General features: G+C 40.1%; 1 protein-coding gene across 2 annotated transcripts in view; it reads right to left on the minus strand.

The window, feature by feature from the left end:
• Window positions 1–277: 277 nt before the first annotated feature.
• Window positions 278–22987, minus strand: part of DRGX (dorsal root ganglia homeobox) — a 48548-nt gene continuing 25838 nt past the window's right edge. For both annotated transcript variants that reach the window (XM_043989341.1, XM_043989342.1), the window contains exon 6: window positions 278–853. In XM_043989341.1, the coding sequence (XP_043845276.1) occupies window positions 591–853 (263 nt within the window). In that variant the 3' untranslated portion in view covers window positions 278–590. The remainder of the gene's footprint in view (window positions 854–22987) is intronic.

The raw sequence follows: 22987 nt of genomic DNA on the forward strand, positions 1-22987 counted from the left end.
GCAACTAACTCTACTGCCAACTTGGGTATGTGCCAAAGCTCAACAGTGCAAGTTAGAAAACTTTGGATTGAAAAGAAAAGCTCTTTGAGATATAGAAATGAGCTCAGAGAGGCTCTGGGAGTGGGTCGAGAGCATTAAGGGAAAGGGATCCTGCCTTTCTGATATTCTGTTTCTGGGGACTATACAATCATGACAGTAGCACTGGAGAAAAATTGTAATGACCTCACTGCAGAGGTCTGAGGGAGGCTGGGAAGTGAGTCACTTAAACCCTCAAGCATGCCCAACAGCAAGAGGGACAAATGAGCAACAAACAAATACGTGAATAAATAAATAAGTTACACAGACTCATCCATCAGCTTTCAAGAAGGACTATGTCGTGTGCAGCCAAAGGATTCATCCTTCTGTCCCTTTTATCTCTCTGATCTCCAGGAAGACTCCATGGTGCTCCACTACACAAAAGGCTGTCTAGGATGTGGGGATCCACCTCACAACTTGTGTTAAACGTTTCTGCTTGGGGGCTGAGGAGAGGAGACAAGGAAGGGAGGAGGACATAGTAGGGTTTATTAAAATCAATCTGTGACTTTAGCAACTCATACACTCTTCTCCCCCTCATTCTGTTCCTTGGCGGGGGGCGTCTTGTCTTGGCTATTCTCTGGGTTGGGTTTGGTGGGTGGGGTGGGGCTGCTGCTGGTAGGAGGCAGGAGGTTGGCAGACTGCAGGACAGCCTCTGAGTGCTCCCGGGCTTTCATGCGGAGGGCAGCCACGCTAGCCGTACGATTACTCTGGCAGCCATAAGTAGGGAGGAAAGAGAGCCCCATGGCATCTGGAACACAGCAAGAGCACAGTGGGCCCCCTAGAAGAAAGAAAAGTAACAATCACGTCACATGCCAATGGGGTAGTTCAGGATCACTTTGTGGCTTTTTGAATAAGATTGAGTGTGCTCTATAAAAGCAGTGTAGACAGACCTAGAGTACATTTTATTTTCAGAAAGCAGGATAGGTGGTTAGTATGAGTAGGGAAAGAGGAGAGGACTCACCTGCAATAGGAAAATGTTCTGGAAGCCCTAAGATTTAAAAATGGTCTAGGGGGCAGCTAGGTGGTGTAGTGGATAAAGCACAGGCCCTGGATTCAGGAGGACCTGAGTTCAAATCCGGCCTTAGACACTTAACACTTACTAGCTGTGTGACCCTGGGCAAGTCACTTAATCCTCACTGCCCTGGAAAAAAAAAGAATGGTCTAGGTCCACTAGAATGAGAATGGGAAAGTCAAGAGTTCAAATACAGGCTCTGCCACTTACTAACTCTCTCACCTTAGGCAAATCATTTAACTTCTCAAGGCCTCGGCTTCTTCATTTATTAAAGGAGGATTGGATCATTCCAAAGCCACCTCTAACATTCTGTGGTTTGGGTTACCTTGGGCTCCGGTAACTTTTTCTGATGTTTTGTCATGTATATTGATCCCATGGATGATGTTGCTCTCAGCAGACCTTTCCCCAGCTTCCTGCTTAAGCAGCCACTAATTGGCAGCTAACACCCCAACCCCTCTGGTAGCTATTTAAGAAGAGAGATGAGAGAAAAGGCAATTTCCCTTCTTCAGAAATGGATGGAAACCAAGGTGGGGAGATCTGAGCTGTTAGTGTTACAGCCAGAATATAAGTTTGCCCTCAATCTGGGGAAAAAAAGACTTTTTTAGACTTAAAAGGTCAGCTTCTGTATCCTACTACACTGCAACTAGACCATGAGATACACCATAGCCTTGTGGTCTTGGGCCAGTAATTTCTTTTTTCTTTCTTTTTTTTTTTTTTTGAGGCAATGGGAGTCAAGTGACTTGCTACGGTCACACAGTTAATAAGTATCTAAGACCAGATTTGAACTCAGGTCCTCCTGAATTCAGGGCTCATGCTCTATGCATTGTGCCACCTAGTTACTTCAAGTCATTTCATCTTTATAGTACTCAGATTTCCTATCTGAAAGACAGAATGGGCTTTCTTTTTTATTTTTTTTCTTCTCTCCTTTCTACCCAATGAATTCACCAGAGGCAATATGGCTTCCTGGACAGATTCAAATCTCAGCTTTTTCCCTTACATCCATGTTACCTTGGGCAGATCACTTAACTTCTATATAAACATCAGTTTTCCCATCAAATAGGCAGTATTATACTTTCCTTGTTTTTTCTTTTCTTCCCTCTTCTCCACACAATGCATGCACTAAAAGTAACATGACTACTGGGGTTGGGGGAGGGGAGGACAGTAAGGAGAATTAGTTCAAATCTTATCTCTGTCCCTTACCATCTGTGTAACATTTGAAAGTCACTTAACATGGGGCAGCTAGGTGGCACAGTGGATAGAGCACCGGCCCTGGAGTCAGGAGTACCTGAGTTCAAATACGGTCTCAGACACTTAATACTTACTAGCTGTGTGACCCTGGGCAAGTCACTTAACCCCAATTGCCTCACTAAAAAAAAAAAAAAATTAAAAAAAAGAAAGTGACTTAACTGCTCTGACCCTCAGTCTCTCTGTAAAATGAAGGGGTTGAACTCAGTGATCTCTAAGGCTCTTCTCAGGTTGAGCACTTTCTGGTTTTAGATCTCCTGAGGATTCCTAGCATCACTTTTTTTGGGGGGGGGGGCGGGCAATGAGGGTTAAGTGACTTGCCCAGGTTCACACAGCCAGGAAGTGTGAAGCGTCTGAAGCTCGATTTGAACTCAGGTCCTCCTGAATCTAGGGCCAGTACTTTATGCACAGTGCCACCTAGCTTACCCCTAGCATTACATTTTTAAAGGGTTCAGTGATCCTTGATGCTTACCAACATGAGAGTAGTTTTGTGAACGAATATAAAGCATTTGTGAGACCAATACTGCAGCAGGTAATTCATACACAATCAATGGTAGCAGCATCAGCAAAGCAGACACTATAATGATCCCATTACACTTTACCACTGGGGATCTGTGGCATCGGCCTCTCAGGTACAGTTGGAATTGGGAAATGTGGTCATTTCTAGCACAGAAATGTATATAAAATGTGTAATGACAAACATGCTGCCTTCTAGGGGGTGATGTTGAAGAGACCCTATAGGGTACTGTTCCAAACCTCCTTTCTCTCACTTAATTCCTTAATTCACTTTGATTGAGAATTATACACATCCCTAACCAGACCCTGGATCCTCAAGATTTCAGGAAATGTTTCTCTCTAATCATGCTCAAATTCACCATTCTCACTCCAGAGTAACTCAGGGCAATTCTAGAATTAGGAAACACTAAGCACCCTGGAATACATCCTTGAGGAGTAATAAGACCCATCTACCCCCATTCAATTGATTCTCAATATGACCAGACCATAGCTGCCTCCAGGTATGTCAAGCCCACTTGCTGCTCTCTCAACTTGTGGTTCCATCGGCCCCCTCTTTTGCTCCTGTAGAGCCGGTCTGCCATGCCTGGAACATCCTCCCTCCTCACCTTCACCTCTTAGACCCCTTAGCTTTCTCCAAAGTTCCATTTAAGTGCCACCTGCTATTGTAGGAAACCTTTCCTGAACTCCCTAATTACTCGTGCTCTCTCCCTCCCCAATCTATCTCATATTTATCTACATGTTCTATCTCTTCCTCCTCCTCACCTCCCAACCCCCTGAATCTATGCTCTTTAAGCGTAGGGACTAGTTTTTTCCCTCTCTTTTATAGCCAGGACATAGAACAATGATGTTCACATAGTAGTCACTTAATAAATGGGTTTTAATTGAATTTAATTATTGATGGTGACGACTCTAAAGTAGCTCTCCTCTGCTGAAGTTCAGGCAAGAGAACAGACTTAAAGCTATAAGAATGCTTCACTAAAGTGATCAGTTTGGCATAGCAGAAGAGATACAAAAACTACAGTTAGGAGAGATCCGAGTATAATGCTAGTCCCTGCCTATGTGTATAAGTTGTGTGACTCTGAGAAGAACATTTAACTTCTGTGGGTCTCAGTTTCCCCATCTGTAAAATTTGGCTTAAAATAACTTCCATACCTGCCCAAAGAGTAGTTGGATGGAAGATACTGTGTAAACCTGAATGAGCTATGAAAATGTGCTATTATTCTAAAGTCCATATCTCTGCCTCCAGAGAGTGCCATGCCTAATCTATCCATACTAATGAACATCTAAATAAGGATGAGAAAGAATATCCTTCGATAAGGGCATTCATGGGGGCTGCTAGATAGCTCAGTGGATACAGTGCAGGCCTGAAGTCAGGAAGACTCATCTTTGTATGCTCTAATCCAACCTCAGACACTTACTAGTTGTGAGACCCTGGGCAAGTCACTTAACCCTGTTTGCCTCATTCTCCTCATTTGTAAAATGAGCTGGAGAAGAAAATAGCAAACCCGTCCAGTATCTTTGACAAATGGGGTCACAAAGACTCAGACAGGCCTGAAATAACTGAACAACAAGGGCACACTGATAAGAATACTGAACTACATTGGCAAAGAAGGTATTGGAACCTCCTTCTCTAAACTTGGTTGACACTCTTTCTTGATTTCAATATAAATCACATAACCTCTGCAGGACCTTTCTAGCCCTGTCATGTCAAGACACCAAGAAGGATATGCATCTAAACTCCAAACAAGGTAATAGGACTCTTAAACAGTTTCCTTTCATTATAGAACCACAAGGTAAAACCTATCTCTTTTGACAACACTCAATGGATCTTAAATCAACTAGCATCCTGGTACAATGGAATGAATGATAGAGTTCATCAAAGAATCTGCATCAAAATCCCAACTGCCATTTACTACTCTGTGTGACCTTGGACAATCACTTAATTTCTCTGGTCCTCAGCGTACTCATCTATAAAATGAGAGGAGTTGGATTCAATGACCTTCAAGGTCCCTTCCAGATTTAAAAATATGATCATCTGGTACAACCCTAGATAATTTGCCTCATTCTTTTTTTTTTTTTTTTGAGTAAGGCAATGGGGGTTAAGTGACTTGCCCAGGGTCACACAGCTAGTAAGTGTTAAGTGTCTGAGACCGGATTTGAACTCAGGTACTCCTGAATCCAGGGCAGGTGCTTTATCCACTGCGCCACCTAGCCACCCCCCACCTTGTTGTCTTTTACAAGTTAGTTTTCTTTGAGATGTTGACTATCTGGAACAGTGAACAGTTAGGTAATCATTAAGGAAAAAGCAAGGTGGAAGGATAACTTTGTCTGGGTATCTTCAGGTAAAATTCAACATGAATTTTCTTTTGCCCAGAGTAAAACAGGAGGAGTAGCTAATGTGCAGACTCAAGCAATCTGTCAGAGAAAATTTGTAGACACTCATTTCCAATGAACAACATTCATTAGATGGACATCATGGTAGAGCATTACCAGATCAATTCTTTCTCCAATCCAAACAGATTGCATGTAGACCTATTCATGGGAAAGAAGAGGCCTAGCCATATATACAAAACATTCCCAGGGAGAACAAAAACAAAGGGCTACACACTGCCTTCTGCCACAAGTTTCACTTCCAGGCCACTGAAGAGTTTAGTTTCTGTGGTTTATTCTCTGCTGATATCTCTGGGGCTTTTAATAGCAGATAGAGAATAAAGGGGCATGTGAACGTTTGATGTGAACATTTTTGCCATGGGAAAAATGGGTAGAAATGACCATTTCATTTCTCAGAAAGGATAGGAAACAATAATAAAATGTGGGAACACAAAGGAAGAAGAGGGTGAGGAGAGTTACCTTTTTCTTTTCCCCTTTAAGATTGTAGAGTCTGAAGCCCTAACCTGACCTCCTATATCTTATTCTAGGAAAAGCTAGGACAGGAAAAGGAGGAATTTGAGAGACAATAACCTCAAGCCCCCCATATTAAATGAGCAGGTTTGTCCAAGCCACAAAGTGATCTGCTCTTTGTGTTATATGATACTTAGCCAGAGGGTAATCAATAATCTCAAAATCTGGAAACTGGAATGGGCTCCCCTCAGTAATGTCTATATGTCATCATTTGTGTCATTTTATGGATGGGAATACTGAAGTCCACAGTAGTGAAATGCCTTGCTTCAGGTCAAGTTCAGAGCCCTAGATAGCCCAAAGGGCAGCACTGAAAATACTAGGCTAGGGGCAGCTAGGTGGCACAGTGGATAAAGCATCGACCCTGGATTCAGGAGGACCTGAGTTCAAATCTGGCCTCACTCACTAGGGTCACTAGCTGTGTGACCCTGAGCAAGTCACTTAACCCTCATTGCCCCACCAAAAAAGAAAAAGAGAGAGAAAAGGGAAAAAAGAAAAGAAAATACTAGGCTAAGGAAGACAGGCACCTAATTAATAGTAGGAATTCTGATTTGGCTTTGGGGAGCAAGGACATGGCACCAGAGGAGAAAAGGAATTTGAGTTATGAGAATTAGGGCAAAAATACTAAATATTCCCCTCATGTCTAAATGGGACAATACTTAAGAGTGACTTGGGCCACTCAGAAAAAAGGGTTCCACCTCCGTAAGAACCCAAAATCTTACTTCAGGCAGGATGATCACATCCAATCCCAATTGCTTTGCAAAGCAGACTCAACCACTGACCCTTCTTTATCCAATCAAATCATATGTTATTCTTCTGCCTCACATAAAGGGATGTGACAGTACATCTCAAGCTGATGTTTTCCCCTAAGCCAAGGGTGTGCTCCCTCATTTAAGCATCCAGTAATGAGTTAAATGGCCCATAACTTAGTAATTGACATAATAACCTGCAGGAGGCAAGTATTATAGCTTTTTTTTAAAACTGAAATGCTGGGTTCTCCTGAGTCTACTCCAGAGAAGGACATTCATATCAGACACTCAAAATTTCCAACAAACACACTGCCCAATTTCAAAAATAAAACAAATGAGTTTTAAAGAAATAAGTTAATTCATAGTATCAGAACTCAAAAAGGCCTTGGATTTTATGTAAAATCATAGATCCAGAGCTGTAAGGGACCTCAGAGGCCATGTATTCCAAGATACTCATTTTACCAATTAGGAAACTAAGACTCAAAGAGATTAATAGACATGTACAAGGTCACACCGAGTGTAAGTGTCAGAGGGGAAATTTGAATTCATGTTCTCTGGTTCTGGTGCCAGTGTTTATTCTGCCATGCCATTCTGTCCAAATTCCACATTTTACAGATGAAGAAATTGAGGCCCAGATAAAGGGATGATTTAGGTAAATTTTCTATAGAAAACTTATCTTTCCAAAATAAAATCTCTCAGCCCCCACCAAAAGAACCTAGTTAAAGATTCAGTAGGGAAACCAAAAGAATAGGAACTAATTTACAGCATCCTACCAAATTTCCATATACAACTGCCAGTTGTGGATAGAGATAAATGTCCAAAGCCTCATGGTGCTCTGTTGCTGTCTTGTTCTTACCCAGGGGCCACAGTGACCGAGTAGAACCTAAGGAAGGAGAAGGAGACTGCCATGCAGCACCTCCTGGTATTTGTAGAGGGATGGTAAAAGTTTGGAAAGCATCCCACAACCCACTTCCTCTTACTCCATGTGCCGCTTCTGCCCATGGAAGAATACCACATTCTCATATTGTCCTAATGGAAAAGATAGACACATATCTTTGCACTTCCTAGTTCCTTAATGAGAATACATAGATCATCTCCCTTCATTTCTTTCCTATTTTCCTATGCAGTGGAATTTCCTATGACTCAGAGGAGAAAAGATGTATGCTCAAATCCTGCCTCAGTGTGCACAAAAGGAATGAATAATAGCACCTACTTCCCAGGGTTGTTTGAATGGATCAAATTAAATAATATTTGTAAAGCATTTTCTAACCCTTTAAGTGTTAAGTCACTGAAACACAGAATTTTAGCGTTGTAAGGGACCTTGGCAACATCTGATGAAACCTATTAATAATCCCTACACCAAGTGGTCATTCAGTTTGAAGATCCACAGTGAGGAGAAGACCATTACCTCCTGGGATATTGTATTCCTTTGGGGGATACCTCTTGCTGTAAGGAAGTATAATAGATCAATATCAGCTACTCTCATTGTTTTACTACCCATTCCAAGTATTTCCCTCATCTCAACCAGGGAGTATTTTCTCTTTCCCAGCCTACTCTGTGCTCACAGGCCATAACATGATGAGGAAACAGGAATGTGGACCCTCTGAAAATTCACATTCCCCTGCTGCATTTTTACTGCCCAATCTCCTATGATTTTTACATCTACACCTACAGTCTGGGACAAGAGGGAATAGAGCTCAGAATTATGGCCCTTACACCTCCAATACCCTCAGTCCCCAACTGAAGATTAAAGTATTTCAGGGCACTCTCCCACACGATGTCAGATACCCATACTTCATCAGAAAATTCAAATAGAAAAATCCCATTTCCTTAGTATTCTGACTGATCAGGTCTCGGGTGATGAGAGATCTTGTGGTGATGCACAGTGTAAATACTCATTTTTAATGGTAAAGCACAAAGCAATTCTAAAGATCCAGGAAGTCGGTCAGTATGAACACTCCAACTTATCTGGCCTACCTCCTAACAGTAAGAGCAAAGTTCCCATTTCATTTTCTTGTCTTTCCAGCTCTCTTCTCAGCACCATTCTCTAGCATCTACTCTGAAGTGAAGAATGAGGGAGCCATGAATCCAGGTAGCAACTGTTATTTACATTTGTGACAAATAATTGTCAAAGAGCAACAATAGCTCCCACTGTTACAGTGTTTTAAAGATTACAAAGTACTTTCCTTATAAGGTAAAGTAATAAAGGAAATATCAGCTCCATTTTACAGATGAGGAACCTGAAGTTCTGGGAAATTAAGTGACCAGGCCACAGTCACGTGATGGATGTGTCAGCGCTGGGTATGCTGCCTTCCAGGTCAGTAAACTTTCGACAGAGAACTATGCTGGGAAAAGAAGGCTATTGCAAACAACTAGATACAGAATAATCTTGTCTAGACCTTCCCTGGGGCAGCTAGGTGGCGCCATAGTGCATGGAGTGCTAGGCCTAGAGTTAGGAAGACTTCTCTTTGTGAGTTCTGATCCAGCCTCAGATACTTACTAGCTGTGTGACCCTGGCCAAGTCACTTAACCCTGTTTGCCTCAGTTTCCTCATCTGTAAAATCTGGAGAAGGAAAGGGCAAACCACTCTAGTATCTTTGCCAAAAAATAAACAAACAAACCCAAATGAGGTCACAAAGAGTTGGATGCTACTGAAAAAAAAAAAAACCTGAAGACCTTCCCCTAGCAATTTAATTTACATGACATTGTTCAGAATGGATAATAATAATAGCCAACATTTATATGGCCCTTACTCTGTAGTGAGCACTGTGCTACACCCTTTACCCTTATTATCTCATTCAAGCTCAAAACAATCTGGGAGGTAGGTGCTATTATTATCTCCATTTTACAGATGAAGAAACTGAGGCAGACAGAGGTTAAGTGATTTGTCCAGGATCATACAGCTAGTAAGTGTCTAAGGCAATATTTGAACTCAGTTCTATCTGACTCCAGGTATGGCACTCTATCTGTTATGCCAACTAGCTGCCCCAATAATTATATAAAGAGTTGCCACCTAACCCTATGCCAAAGGCTGCAAAGACCTAACACATCTTCAGTACCCATCATAGCTGCTAAGTAAGTTTGTGCTCATTCGATCCTGGCTTCAGTTCCAGTTAGAATTAGTTGGCTTTGCTCACATCCATATCTAAAATTAACTCTTTGCTCCCATCCACAGTCATCTACCAATACATGGTGTTGGCCACCCAGGGACCTGGTTGAAAATAACATATAAATGATTCATTCTAAATCTGCTAATGAAAAACAACTCAGAGAATAGCTGAGCATATGGAGAGTTGGCTATGGTGGCAATGATAGCGAGAGCCCGAAGATTCAACACATTTGACGTGGCAGCCTCTCAAAGATACCAATAAGTCAGAGGTCCTGAGAATAAGGAAGGTGACTTCCACTTTTCTATAGTAACTTATGTTTCCTGGATTGCTTTGGTTCTGTATTTTCCTAATGCTGGAAAATTCTACCCCCAATGCAACAAAAATCTTGGTTTATAATTTTTAAATGTAACTAAAAGATTTCACAGAATCCTGGAAGGTCTGAGTTGAGAGATGTCATGGCATAGCAGAAAGAGGCTAGAAGATGAAATCAAGAAACCTGAGTTTGAATCCTCCCTCTTAGCATTTACAAACCATGTGATCTTGGACTTGACCTCTCTAGACCTCAGTTTCCTTATCTATATAATGAGGAGCATGGTCAGAAGATCCCTAAAACCCTGTCCTGCTCTAAACTTCTATATTACTCAACATGAGCTCTTGTCCAGTTTGACCTAACTTCTGCCAGATGTGTGAACCACTTCTTACATTGAAAGAGATCCATTTTTAGATTTTGTTTTTGTTGACACAAACATGTCCTTGGATAGTCCTAACAACGGAACATTTTAAAACTACGTATGGGGGGGAGGGGCGGGCAGCTAGGTGGTGCAGTAGATAAAGCTTCAGCCCGGATACAGGACCTAAGTTCAAATCTGACCTCAGACACTTGACACATTAGCTGTGTGACCCTGGGCAAGTCACTTAACCCTCATTGTCCCACAAAAAAAAAGTCTCAAAACTAAACTGACTCCTACCAACATGAGTCCTCTAAATAAATTCTTCATAGCTAAGCATGGGTAGTAATACTACATTACTCAAATATTTGGTTCTCATTCCTTTCCAGGCTGTACCCCTGAATTTCTCCATCATGCCACTGTAGCCTTCTCACTGCCCTCCAAAAGTTATGCCATCTCCTTCAGCCCTTTGCTCTGATTGGTCCTTTCCTCTAAGAATCTCCATATTAAAGAAAGTGCCCAGGCAGCCATGTTTTTAATTCCTCTACAAGCTCCACTCCTGACTCTGGACTTTCTCCACTAAGCTTCCCTCTCCATCCCTTTTCAGATTCCTTTTTTGTGTTGTCTTCCCCAGTTGAATGGAAGCTCATTGAAGATAGCGACTGTCTTTCTTCCTGCTTTTATTTGTATCCACAGCTCTTAGTGCATGGTAAATGTTCAGAGAACCAGAAAGAATGCAAAATAACAAGCAACTATATTAGTGCAGCACATCTAATCCATATCAAATAAATTATTGAATAAAATAGGGCTCTCATAGGCCAAAATAAATGTCTTAAGGTTTATATACTTTCTATCAGTACATGCACTTTGCTCATGTAAAATCTCCTCAGGGGGTCAACTGGTGGCACAATGGATAAAGGACCAGCCCTGGATTCAGGAGGACCTGAGTTCAAATCCAGCCTTCAGATACTTGACACTTACTAGCTGTGTGACTCTGGGCAAGTCATTTAACCCTCACTGCCCTGCAAGAAGAAGGAGGAAGAGGAGGAGGAGAAGAAGAAGAAGAAGAAGAAGAAGAAGAAGAAGAAGAAGAAGAAGAAGGAGAAGGAGAAGAAGAAGAAGAAGAGGAAGAAGAAGAAGAAGAAGAAGAAGAAGAAGAAGAAGAAGAAGAAGAAGAAGAAGAAGAAGAAGATCTCCTCAGGCTCTCACTCAGAGATTATTGACTCTTTTTAAAAACACAATTCTAACTGTGTTAGTTATCGTGCTTCCCTTCTCAAAAAAACAGAAGCAGCAAATCAGAGGCATAGGGGAGAGCTGCTAGAATAAAGAGGGACAAAAAGAAAAGTGACAAAGGGGTATTTAAAAGCATTGCCAGAGGGGCAGCTAGGTGGCACAGTGGATAAAGCACTGGCCTTGGATTCAGGAGGACCTGAGTTCAGATCCAGCCTCAGACACTTGACACTTAACTAGCTGTGTAACCCTGGGCAAGTCACTTAACCCTCATTGTCCTGCAAAAAACAAAAAAAGAAAGAAAGAAAGAAAGCATTGCCAGAAATGACAGAAGCAATCTAGGGTCATTTAATGTAGAGGCAAATATCCCATGAGCTGTCAATAGCTTCCAAAGTCATCATTATTAGAGGGCAGTATGATAACAGATGCTACATGAGTCAATCATGTGATTTGGTAACAAAAAACCAAAAAGGGTGAGGAAGATCTTATTAATAGAAGTATTAATAATTTTTAAAAAGATTGGGCAGCTAGGTGGCACAGTGGATAAAGCACCAGTCCTGGATTCAGGACTACCTCAGTTCAAATCTGGTCTCAGACACTTGACACTTACTAGCTGTGTGACCCTAAACAAATCACTTAAACCTCATTGCCCCACAAAATTAAATAGAAATATTAATAGAAGAATAGTATCAATAATGAGGGGTGCGATTATCTTGCAGTGATCTACCCTTGCCAAACCATATCTGAAATTGTGTTCATTTTAAGGTATCACATTTTAGGAGTTCAAAGCAGACCAGGATATTGCAGTAACTCAAAACCACGCTGAGGTCTGGTAAGGAAAACTGGATGGAGATGTTTAGCCTGGAGAAGAAAAAAAACTTTGGAAAGAATATGATCACAACTTTCAAATACTTAAAAGACTATCATGTTGCAGAAGAACCAGTCATGCTCTGCTTGGCTGCAAAAGCCAGAAATGGGACCAACCAGTAGAAGTTATAGGAGGGTAAATTTTGGTTTAAAAAAACACAATTTTCTAAAAAATTACAGGTGCTAAGTTTTCCATCATCAGATAGGATAAGTGGGGACTGCCTGACTCCTTGTCAGGGATATTATGTTTCATAACAATTGAACTAAATGATCTCTGAGGGTCCTTTCAACTGTAAGAATCTGCAGTTCTGTGCTCATAACAATGACTAGTTCATCCAAAAAAAGTTATATCCTAAGCACCTTGTTTTATAAAGGATAGTAGCTCATAAGACATTTTAGAAATATTTCCAACTCGTCTTTAAAAAAAATTGGGACATTTAAAGGGATGGAATTTGCTACCTTGAAAATTCATACTATCATAGTATCTCAGAATTAGAAGAGAACTTAGAGGCTATTTAGCTTACCTGCTACAATAACAAAGCTCTTCCTGAAACAGTAGTGTCAACTCAAATGGAAATAGATCCTTCCAATAGCATTCTAACTTAGAAAACCACACATTAACATTATCTACGTTGTATTGTATTTTTATTTCAATCTGATTCTGCTACAGCACTCAGAGTTTTGCTGGAGGGGTGTGAGTTTGACACCTCTGCCCTATAGCATACCCAAGAAATGGTCATGCAGCCTTTGTTTGAAGGCTTCCAGCCATGGAGGAACCAACTATATGCTAGAGAAGCCTATTTCAACTTGGGATAGCTCCAGCTGTTGAGAATTTTTCTTTACATCAATCTCAAATTGATGTAAATTCTATCCATTGTTATTTCTGTCTTCCAGTGTCAAGCAAACCAAAACTAATACCTTCCAAAACTTGAAAAGAGCAATCATATGTCCTACCCCCCAAAAAAAGTCTCAATTTATTCAGTCTGTCTTCATATGGCACAAACATGGGAGTTCTCTGAGTCATGTATAAAGTATTTTGCAGTCTTTACAATTCTATGCCACTGGACCCAGTTGACTCTGGAGGAGAGTGAGGTTGGTGACCTTTCACAGTCCTCCCTCACTTAAAAAAAAAAAAAATCCGGGGCAGCTAGGTGGCGCAGTGGATAGAGCACCGGCCCTGGAGTTAGGAGGACCTGAGTTCCGACCTCAGACACTTAACACTTATTAGCTGTGTGACCCTGGGCAAGTCACTTAACCCCAATTGCCTCACTAAAATAAAAAAACAAAAAAATCTAATTCAGTGCAATGTCATGGTCCTCTTTGGGAATGAAGGACAAACAATGTGTAAATGGGAGTAGTTATATTGGGGGAGTGATATAGTGGTGGTGGTTGTAATCATAATAATAATAGTAGTTGTCAGAAGCAGCAACTTTTGCTATTTAAAATCATTTCTATTTTTTCAATGGAATTGATACAGAAAAGTTGCTGGAACAAATCACTGTCCTGCTGCTACTCTGTTATAGTTAATTTCTGAGAACTATTACACATTTTGTTAGAAGAACTGGGTTCCAAAGACAAGAGAAAAAGACCTATTTGTACAAAAATATTTATAGAAGCTCTTTTGTGGTGGCTAAGAATTGAAAATCAAAGGAATGCCCATCAACTGGGGAATGACTAAACAAATTGTGGTATATGATGGTGATGGAATATTATTGTTCTATAAGAAATGACAAACAGGATGATTTCAGAAAGGTCTGGGAAGACTTATATGAACTGATATATAGTGAAGTGAACAGAACCAGAAGAATGTTGTGCACAGTGACAGCAATATTGGTTGATGAAGAATTGTGAATGAACTTAACTATTCTCAGCAATACAATGATCCAAGACAATTCCAAAGGACTAATGATGAAGCATACTATCCACTTCCAAAGAAAGAACCGATATTGACTGAACACAGACTGAAGCATGCTATTTTTCACTTCCTTTCATTTTTTCCTTTTATTAAAATTTTCTTATACAAAAAGACTAATATGGTCATGTTTTTCATAATTGCACATGTATAGCCCATACCTGATTGCTTACCACCTCAGGGAGGGGGAAGGGAGGGAAAGAGGGATAAAATTTGGAACTCAAAACTATAAATTAAAATGTTTATTATTAAAAATATTTTAAAAGAAAAAAAATCATTAAAAAGAGCCAGGTTATTGAATAAAAGTATTGGAATGAAAGTTCATCTTCAATAGTTTACTTGGTACAACTCCAGTAGAAAACAGGACAATCAGGATGATATGTACCTCATCCTGTCCCCACATAATTATTATTTCTTCTGCTAAGTTTCTATATTGTGAAAGCTTTTCGTTCCACGTACCTTTGGAATTGTGCTTATGTGGTATGTTGACATCTATTCAAAATGTTCTTAAGGCTTTTATAGATTATGTTATGTCCAAATGATTGTAGGCAAGAGTTCAGTCTTAGATAATACTTCAGTTTCAGTATTCTATTGGTTGAGAACCAAAGAATATTGTAAGGTCTATATTTGTAGTATGGGGACTTTTCATCTATCATTCCATAAAACATATCTAGCTTTAGACATATAATCCTAAGTACCAGGTTATATCTTATATTTTTTCTGTAGGTGCTAAATTTTTATACCTGACAGTGATGAGATAAACTATTTCTATTATTATTAGCATGATCATTGTCACCCTCTTCTACATGCTCATCAGTTTATCACTTTCTAAAGTGGTACCCAGAACTGAATGGTCCTGTGATCTGTGGCCTAAGATATATTAAAACTGGACAGACTATCACTTCCCAATGAGACTTTCATCTCATTGATTCAGCACAAAGTTCTAGCCTGCTGAGATGTTGATCTTTGGATCTTGATCCTATTATGGCAGCTATACCTCCTAGTTTTGTGTCATCTGGAATCTGATAATCTTCTATTCAGACACTGATTTTTAAAATGTCCAGTTCCATAAGGCCAAGCACAACCCCTTGGGATATTTCACTGAAGGCCTCCTTTAACACGGAAATCAAACCATGAATGACTATTCTTTGGATCTGGCCATTTAATTAGTTCTAAATATGCCTCATTGTACTATTCTCTAGCCCATACATATCCATCTTTTCTATAAGAATGGCATGGGAGACTGTCAGATGCCACAGCGAAATACAGGTAAGCTATATCTATAGAATTTATCTATATCTATGGGATTTTCCTAAATAATAAAATAAATAACCCTGGCAAAAGAAAATAATTAAATAAGGTTAATTTAGGATGGGGATTCTTAACTTGGGGCCCATTAATTTATTTTTTATATTATTCTAACTATAGTTCAATGCAATTCATGTCCTTTATAATCCCATCAATTTAATTTTATGTATTTAAAAACATTATCCTAAGAAGAGGTCCTTCAGTTTTACTAGACTACCAAAGAGGACAAATACATTAAAAAGTTGAAGAATCCCTGGGCTAACCTGACCTGTTCTTGATGCCATGTGGTTTTTTATGGTCACTGTTTCCTTTCCAGATTAGCCATCTCTTTAAAAAGAGATTCCAGAATTTCACCATTAAAGTCCAATTCTTTTCCCTTTCCTTTTTTGAATTCCCATCCTTTGACAATGGAAAATAAAAGGGGCATTATAATGATAGGACAGTCCTCATGTGAACATATTACCATACTGCCTTGAATTAGATATGGAGGCCAAGGGGCAGCTAGGTGGCGCAGTGGATAGAGCACTGGCCCTGGATTCAGGAGGACCTGAGTTCAAATGCGGCCTCAGACACTTAACACTTACTAGCTGTGTGACCCTGGGCAAGTCACTTAATCCCAATTGCCTCACTAAAAAAAAAAAAAAAAAAAAAAAAAGATATGGAGGCCAAGCTCCTGCCGGTGACCCTGATGTGACCAAATAGACTAGCATGTCTGTTCACACAGCTCATATATGACTGCCCTTTTCTTTGTGGTTGTAGTTACTATTTCTGATTTGTCCTTTTAGTTTCACATGATACATTTGAAAAAGGAGAAAATCCTCTGGCTTTTAAAACCTTTCATAACCTGGTCCTTTCCTATCTTTCCAATCTTCTTACACCTTACTGTCCTCCACATATGCTGCAATTGAATGACACTAGACTTCCTGCTGCTCCTCAAAGTACTCCATTTTCCCACTGTGCATTTCCACTAACCCTCTTCCATGCCTGGAATTCTCTCCCTCCTCATATCCATCTCCTGACTTCCCTGGCTCCCTTTAAGATTTAGCTAAAATACTACCATCTACAAGAAGCTGTTCTGCATCCCCCTTAATGCTTTTATTTTCCCTCTGAGATCATCCCCAATTTATTCTGCATATATTTTGTTTGTGCATAGTTGTTTGCATATTGCCTCTCCCATTAGAATGTAAGATTCATGAGGACGGGGACTTTTTTGGCCTCTCTTGGAATCCATAGCATTTATCATAGTGCCTGGCATATAGTAAGTACTTAATAAACACTTGTCAACTAACCTAAAACTCACCCTTTTATTGGTTTCTAAAGCTTCTCATGATCATATAATACATACTTTATATATACATATGTATATACACACATACATACATATGTGTGTATAAAGTATATATACACATGTATACTTTTTTGTTGCCATCAGATTTAGCAGTATGCTTTGTTAAGCCAAAAGTCAAATGACACAGGAAGAGTATTTATTTGATGCACCACATGCCACAAATGGTAAGGGACCCGTTTTTTCACTTGTAACAAAAAATCTGTGAAACTAAAGTCACAATAGTTCACCTTCCTCTTACTCTGCATGCAATCTTGGGTCTGTTTCCCCTTAGCCAAATCTATAGGACCAAACTGAGAATAGCAAATTTCTACACAATTAAAAAGTGGATGAAGAAGGAATGAAGCCCAAAACTCTATGACCTAGTCTCCATTCTTAATTCAGTTCAGTTCCACAGGTATCAAATGGGTCCCTACTATGTCCTTAAAACAACACAAAGCCCATCATACAACATCTCCTTTCATGGCTACAATTGTTCCTCCAATGAATGAATCTCTTCCTTCTAACAGTAATACCTTATTCATTCCAACAGCTCATTTTGCAGAAAGAATGGACATGAAATCTTCACATGCCATCTTTGAATTTACAAAATTTGCTTTCTATAGGAAAGCAGTAAGAACTTTTTAAAATCCCTACTTTTTATTCTAACCTCATGTGGAGCAGTGGGAATAGATTCTATCCTTTAGGATTAAGAGTACCTCAATGGTTGGTAAGGAATAAAATATGCATCAGTCTTCAGTATCAGTTTAAGACTTCTACTCAGACATTAAATTGTGCATTACCTATAACTGTTGAGCTAGCAAATGGGCAGATCTGGACATATCATATACCATTCACCCATGAACTGCTTTGCCCAGATCCCATTTCTACAGGCTCTGAAGACTTTCAAATACTTGCAGAATGTCTGCCTAATAGACTGGCATATGCATTTTAAAAATAGCTATGAAATTTATTCCATCCCACACAGCCAACAGATTCAAACACCAAAAGGGTCTGGAAAGGGGAGAATGATCCAGTCTTACGATTCAAAAGCAGTCGGTGAATTGTTTTGTTTTGAGAACATACTACCTCCTGGATACTAAATTAAAACACACAATTAGATTTCCATTAAGTTACAGCAAATTCTGCTGAATTGATCTAAACCCCCTACATTCCTATATGACATCATGCTTTAAAGGCTCAGCCTGAACATAAATACTTAATGTAATAAATACAGTCTGAAATATTTGATCTACTTGGCAGTTTAATTGATCTACTACAGAGACTGACAGGAAAAATTAAATTAGCTCTGTCTTATCTCTGCCGATAGCACATTTTAATTGCAAAGGCACTTCAACCACAATTTTGGTTACAAATAGAACTCTTTTGCACAGTTGTCTTGTCTTGATGTTCAGATGAAGTGGAAGAAAGCAGGTAAGTGAGGTTGCCGGCACTGAATTATTTGATTTTTAAAGTTTCTTTTTCTTTTTACCTCAAGAATTCTTTTAAAATTAATCTCTCTCTCTCTCTCTCTCTCTCTCTCTCTCTCTCTCTCTCTCTCTCTCTCTCTCTCTCAGTCACAACCCCCACTCTCCTTCAATTCACAGAAAGCAATGTTTGGGTGGGAATGTTCAAGAAAGCCCAAAATATTTTCAACCACAGATTTTGGGATGCCATGACAAAGTTAACTTAATTTTCCAATAAACAAAAGTCAAAGTCACTTGTATCTGTCAGCCAATTTGGCTTTTTTGTTTTTGTTTTGTTTTTCAATTCTTTTCACTCATTTAGGAGCAAAACTGTATCTGCTAGACACCCCAGCAATTGATTGCAAGATGAAGCATTTGGTGAATCAGCCAGATGTCAGAATGCCAAAAAAAAAACATTTACTGGATTGACCAGGAATACTGTGTGTCTGCCCAGCCCATGTGTACATAAACATGCTTCTACAGAATGTAAAAGTTGTTTATAAAAACATATGCTGCTTGTACACAACATAACCTTATGCCAGAAGAGTTAGGTTATTACGGTTCTACATAGTCCCATCTTTACATGTCCTATCTAAACAATAGTTAGTTACAGTTAAGAGAAAGGACATTGATATCCAGAGGGGGCAGAGTGTTTCTCTGGCAATGCCGGAACATTCTTATCTGTCTGATAGGTCAAATATATTACAGTTAGATCTCATCAAACCATCCACAAGCTGCAACATTCCCTACCTCAAACCAGCACTCTCAAAAAATAACTGAGATCCTCCTCCATCTCCGAATACACACAAGAAATCTGCCAGGCTCAGCTCCACACTTTCCAGTGCCCCATTGATTAGTAGGAAGGGCAAATACATCAGTGCCCATAGGAAATGGCTTATGGAGAGGGAAATGGGGTTTTGAAAGCTGAATAATCCCACCAAGTTTCCTGTAAAGATTTCTATAAACAGGATAACTGGAGGCAAGGGTAGGGGTAATGGTGGAAAGATCCTGGGTTCTATCTAGTACTGGCTCGGTCACCTTGAGTAAGTCACTTCAGTTCTCCCTGGGCCTGTGTCCTCATTGATAAAATAGCCAATGGGTGCCTAGAAGATAACCTGGAGAATCTCTAAGTTTCCTTTGAGTTCTGACATGTTATGGGCTTCAGTCCTTTTCTCATATACACAGATGACACTGTTAATTTATCATCAGTAGGACACGAGTTTCAGATTGTTTGGGACTAGAATAGATTTGTGTCAATCTAGCTAAAACCTCCTGGTGAAGACTGAGCCCACAAATCTAGTCTACTCAGCTTCTGGTCACCTTTTTGACTTCCAACCAACTGAGCCAACTGGCCCCATAGGAATGTATGAACCTATTTATCCAAATAATGGCGATTTATACTATGACTGAATAATAATGATGATGATTATAATAGCTAACATTTATATAGAACTTATTATGTACCAGACACTGGGCTAAGTGCTTCACAACTGTTATCTCATTTAATCCTTACAACAACCCTGGGAGATAGGTGCTCTCATTATCCCCATTTTATATATAAGGAAACAGAGGAAACCAGAAGTTAAATGATTTACCTAGCTAGTAAGTGTCTGAGGCCATATTTAAACTGAAGTCTTGCTTCCTCCAGACCTGGTTCCCTATCCACTGAGTCATCTAGCTGCCTCTATAACCTACTCAGATATCCTTGAAGGCATAAGTTGTCACCCAGGCAGCTAGGTGTGCCTGTAATTAAAGCCCTGGACCTGGAGTCAGGAAAGACCTGAGTTCAAATATGACCTCAAACACTTAAAAGCTATATGACTCTGGTCAAGTTACTTAACTTTTGTCTGCCTCAGTTTCTTCCTCTGTTAAATGCAAATAACAATAACACCTACTTCCCAGGGAAGTTATAAGAATAAAAGATAATATTTATAAAGTGTTTTATGTAACTTAGAGCACTATATAAGTGATAAGTGTTAGTATTGTCCTTATTAGTATTAGGAATTCTACTGTCATATTCATGGATTTCATGCTAGAAAATATCTTAAAGGCCCGCTATTCCAATCTCATTTTACAGTCGAAGAAACTGAAGACAAGATAGGGTTTGTTTTGTTTTGGTTTGTTTGCAATCAATGAGGGTTAAGTGACTTGCCCAGAGTCACACAGCTATTAAGTGTCAAGTGTCTGAGGTCAAATTTGAACTCAGGTCCTCCTGAATCCAGGGCCAGTGATTTATCCACTGCACCACCTAGCTGACCTGACAAGAGAATTTAAGTGACTCACCCAGAGACACACAAGTAAAGTGGCAGGTCCTTTGACCCCAAATTCAACACTCTTTTCCACCATACCACATAATACGAGGTAATGTACATTGTTGACTTTATATGCTGAAGATTTAATTGTGCCCTTGAAAGTCTGAAGGCTGCTTCAGAAAGAAGAAAGTTAGTATTTTGTGGAAGAGGCAATAACTAAATAAGGAGATATGCCTAGCTTCTAAGCCAGTCTAAGAAAACCAAACCTTCTTCCTCATCCTTCACAATCTCACTTAGACCTCCACCATCAACTGAAACTTCTCTCATACCAACAATTTCTTAGATGTGTTGATTGCTGAGTGTACTGGCCTTTCTCTTGTCTCTCCACCTTTGAACATTTTGATAACCCCCTTTCACATGCTTCTTTCCTGGTTCTCCACTGATCTAATCAGTCTTCAGAATCCTTTTATTGAATCATCATGAGTCCTCTGTCCTAGGCCCTCTTCTCTCTCTCTCCACTATTTCTAATGACCATATCATTTCCTATCAATTCAATTGCCATTTCCATGCAGGTGACTCCCTTATCTATGTGTTCAGCACTGATCTCTGCCATAGATTTAGATTGGAAGGAAGCTGAGAGGTCAACTAGTGCAACCCCCCTTATTTTACTGAGCAAGATACTTCCACATAGATGGCCCATAGGCATCTTAAACTTAATATGTCCAAGACAGAATTCATTATCTTCCACCTAAATCTGCCTCTCCTCCAGACTTCCAGTCTCTTTTGAAAGTAGCACCATCGGGCGGCTAGGTAGCACAGTGGATAAAGCATAGGCCCTGGATTCAGGAGTACCTGAGTTCAAATCCGGCCTCAGACACTTGACACTTACTAGCTGTGTGACTCTGGGCAAGTCACTTAACCCTCATTGCCCTGCAAAAAAAAAAAAAGAAAAGGAAAGAAAGTAGCACCATCCCTTTAATTGCCCAGTTTTGAAATCTGTCATCTTTAACTCTTTCCATTGCCACCCAAGCCCTCCATTTCCATTCAGTTGCCAAGTTTTGTCAATTCTACTCCACGATACCTTTTGCAGTCATTCCCTCCTCTCCACTTACATTACAGCCACCCTAGTTCAGGTGTTCATCTCCTCTCAACTGAACCATTTAATAGCCTCCTGAATGGTCTCCCTGTTTCCAGTCCCTTTCTCCTATAATCCATCCTCCACGCAGCTGACAAAATATCTTCTAACCACATGTCTAAACAAGATCTCTTCAGGTTTTGCAGACTTATTTTATCACATCCTTTCACCCACTCTTCATTCCTTCCAAATTGGCCTCCTGGTTGTTGCATCAACTCCCACTCTCTTGCCCAAGCCTACAATTTACTTGTTCCTCACCTCTACCTCTTAGGTTACTGGGATTCCTTGAAGGCTCAGCTAAGGTGTCAACTCCTCCATGAAGCCTTTCCAGATGCCTATGGTTGCTAATGATTTCTCCCTCCTTAAATCATCTTGAATTTATTCATTTCCATGTAGAACATGAGCTCCAGGGGCAGCTAGGTGGCGCAGTAGGTAAAGCACCAGCCCTGGATTCAGGAGGACCTGAGTTCAAATCCAGCCTCAGACACTTGACACTTACTAACTGTGTGACCTTGGACAAGTCACTTAACCTTCATTGCCCCGCCCAAAAAAAAAAAGAACATGAGCTCCTTGGAAATGGGAACTTGTGTCTTGACTTGTGTCTTTTATCAACCAACACCTAACACAGTGCCTTCTTCAAAATAGGAACTTGATAAACATTTATTGAATCAAAAGCAGATTCAATGATAGTGCCAGCAATGTGTTTTTCTCCTAGTGTGGGTGGGTCTGTAACATTCAGTCCAACTGATTCTTTTTCCCTTTTTATACAAAGCACACTCCCTGGAAAAATATCGATGGGCTGCCCTGCTGCCGGGAGCAGAAACCAAGGCCTGTAGGACTTAATGCCTCATCTGCAAAACTCCTATCCTAGTGCCCTGCTGTCCTGATGAGTTGTTGCCTCAGTCATCCTCTCCATGTAGGCCCAGCTCCAGCCAGCTTCACCTCACTTCCTAGCCAACAATTCTTCACCAAGCACCAAGCCACTGCTTCCTATCCTTGGCCTGCCCTGCTCCTTATTCCCAATTCTGAGACCAAAATCCAATCAATTCTATCATGATTCATGAAAATGAAATAGCCCAAATCTCCTGGATTAGATGGAATCAAGCTACTTCTCCTGTGGCTCCACTCAGCATCCCAACTTTCTAAGACAAAACATATGCTCGCAAATGGACTATCTCCCCCATTAGAATGTAAACTCATTGAGGACAACTTTTTTTTTT

The sequence above is a fragment of the Dromiciops gliroides genome, chromosome 2 (assembly GCF_019393635.1).
Source record: "Dromiciops gliroides isolate mDroGli1 chromosome 2, mDroGli1.pri, whole genome shotgun sequence".
NCBI lineage: Eukaryota > Metazoa > Chordata > Mammalia > Microbiotheria > Microbiotheriidae > Dromiciops > Dromiciops gliroides.